The following is a 2,591-nucleotide window of genomic DNA, read 5'->3' as shown; positions in this document are numbered from 1 at the left end:
GTTGGACCGGATGGGAAAAGAAGGAAAACGTCTGATATATCCAAACAAATTTAAATAACGGTTATGACGATACGTGCATTTATCACGTTATGCTCTTTTTAAAGAGAAGTTAGTCCTTGGTAGATGGTGAAGATTTAAGACAGGCGCGTTCGCAGGCCCTCCGATGTTTGAAACGGTTGGCGTTGCCTCCGCAACCACTGTAGACAAAATTGATACACTGACCCGTTTTGGGGTTAAAGCCCCAAGCTCTGATGTGCGATCGACAGGGTCCTACCTCAATGGGCAGGCTGCAGATATCCTCGTTTCCTAAAGTCAAACAGATTTTATTTGGATTTCGCAGGTTATTGTCCATGGTTGTGTTAAACTTCCACAAAATTGTGTAGTATAATTGGTATGGGAGACACGTCTGCAATATTGACCAATGCGGATATCAAACAAAGAGTTGTTTTGGATCCAAAGAACATAACCAAACGTTGGTCAATCCTTCCTCATTTCGGGTTTACCGCTTAATTCTCCTTCCACCATCTACTATTGCATTGTCGTCGGTCACATGTCAGCAACAAAATCCTCCTCTGATATCAGCTCCCATAATCGCTACCGAAATTGCAAACACCTAGTCTACTGATTTGCATCTAGTGATTTGAGTCAATTAACCTATTAGACTGTCAGTACGTCATACACCATTGGTGATGAAGTACCTCATGCACCTCCTTATGCTTATCTCACGAAGATGAAAGCAGGGTAGAGGATTCGGAGTGAGAATTAGATAGGCATTAGAAGGGAGGAGGCTGGACTTTTCTGGTAGTATAGTACTGTTGCACTGAAATTTCTGCAAGCCTGACACTTTAAATCATGCTTACGTACTAGTGCATATATACATGTTGCCTAACGAAGAAAGCTGATATCACGCTGTCATGTGTAGACTTGAGTGGCGATTGGTGAGTCTAATGGACACTTTACTCGATGGAAGTGTAGTGAAGAGAGACAAAAAGGGCACAAAATACACAATAAACGGTGTCCACTTACCTTGACTGAAACTGGCAACACAGAGTAGCATGAGGAGTAGAAGTGCGAGATTGGTCATTGTGATGCAGTGGAGCAGTCACCTTGCTCTGTGTGAGAGCACCCTTCCCCTTATATACGCAATTCGAATGTGTTTGTTTGATTAGATCAGAAAGGTAAACCTTGTGTAGTGCAGTTCCTACGATCTAACCATAGTAAGCGATACATGTAGCAATTTTAAAGAAAGTGTGCCTTTGGTGCAGTACAATGTTTCATATTGCAGGATTAAAAGTTGGCTCTTTAAGACTATGGTCATATAAATCTAAAGGCAGTATATTCGTCTACGATGGTTGCCGTGACAAATCCATTCCATTCCAACTTCTCAGGCACTAAGCAATTTATATCCGCCTTTAAGTATAAATCGACTTAAAGCAGAATTGGATCATTTCTGTGGTGTGTTATATTGCAATGTCTGAAGGCAGGAGACTTCTGGAGACACAACATGAGCCCCGTCTGTACATTTCATTTAAGTCATCATGTACTTCAATATTCCAAACAATTTGCTGTCCCAGTTGTCGCAAGTGAAATGCACAGAATAATCCGATGTGGAATAAAGTCCCTATCACTCTACATTGATGTGAGTGGTTTGGATAAAAATTGGGTGATAGAGGATTCCCCTACCACCTGGTATCCATTTTCCTCGATGTTTGAGGCTGAAATGTTCGTTTCCTAGGCAACTGCGTTATTCCCTGTATGAGTACCAATGCACATGTTGCATCCTATTCGACAGCTGCCCTCTTTGAACATCCGCGTCTCGATCGGTGCCGGAAAAACCCTATCTTATGCTGAAAATTACAAGAATAGTTTGACAATTTCACAAGCCTTTATTCAGTATTTATAAAGGATCGAGTATTTTTTAACTATTATTTGATCAGAGAGAAGTTCATGTTCCTATAGGTGTAAATTTTTAACACGACACGCTTGTATTCCATCTTCTCTTTGAATCGGTTCGCGTTGCCTCCACAACCACCGTAGATGAAGCACTCACACTGATCTGATGCAGGATTGTAGCCCCACACTCTAAAGTAGGCTATGCAGAGTCCAGTCCTCATTAATAGGCCGCAGACATCCTCCTCACCTGAACCATCGCCAGATTTCATCTCATTCACTTAAGAATTTCAGAAATGCACTGTCGATAGCAGTGAATGCAAGGAAGCGAAAGGACATTGAACTAGGCGCTGTTTTGAATTCGAAGCACTTAATCAAATGCAGGTGAGTTCTGTCATATTCTTAATTTTTGACCTACTCTCCTTCCCGAAAATGATGTTACGCTATTACGGTTGGACTCACGATGACGGTTAATGCATAGTGGGTCCAATTGACACATTCTTGAGACTTTCCCGTTCTATCCCTACTCCTATCCAGCTTTGTAGCTTGACAAATCACAGGAGGAGAGCTTGAATGTCGCCCTGCTGAATGATATCCAAAGCCTCTCCTTGTGGTGATTGGGGAGGTGTTAATAGATAAAGCAAACATTGTGGGGAACAATGTGTGGTGCTGTTGGGCTGATTGGCATTGACTGTTGCGGA

General features: G+C 42.1%; 1 protein-coding gene across 1 annotated transcript; it reads right to left on the bottom strand. All coding sequences in view use genetic code 11, as the record gives it.

The window, feature by feature from the left end:
- Nucleotides 1-109: 109 nt before the first annotated feature.
- EGR_08716 (WAP, kazal, immunoglobulin, kunitz and NTR domain-containing protein 2) lies at nucleotides 110-1,084 on the bottom strand (the record flags this gene model as incomplete). The annotated part of the gene is made up of 2 exons (XM_024497965.1): nucleotides 110-306; nucleotides 1,027-1,084. 2 exons carry the CDS (start codon nucleotides 1,082-1,084, stop codon nucleotides 110-112), a joined length of 255 nt encoding a protein of 84 aa, XP_024347598.1.
- Nucleotides 1,085-2,591: the final 1,507 nt, after the last annotated feature.

Source organism: Echinococcus granulosus (genome assembly GCF_000524195.1).
Source record: "Echinococcus granulosus chromosome Unknown EG_S00117, whole genome shotgun sequence".
NCBI classification, from domain to species: domain Eukaryota; kingdom Metazoa; phylum Platyhelminthes; class Cestoda; order Cyclophyllidea; family Taeniidae; genus Echinococcus; species Echinococcus granulosus.
This window is presented reverse-complemented; position numbering and strand designations above follow the sequence as displayed.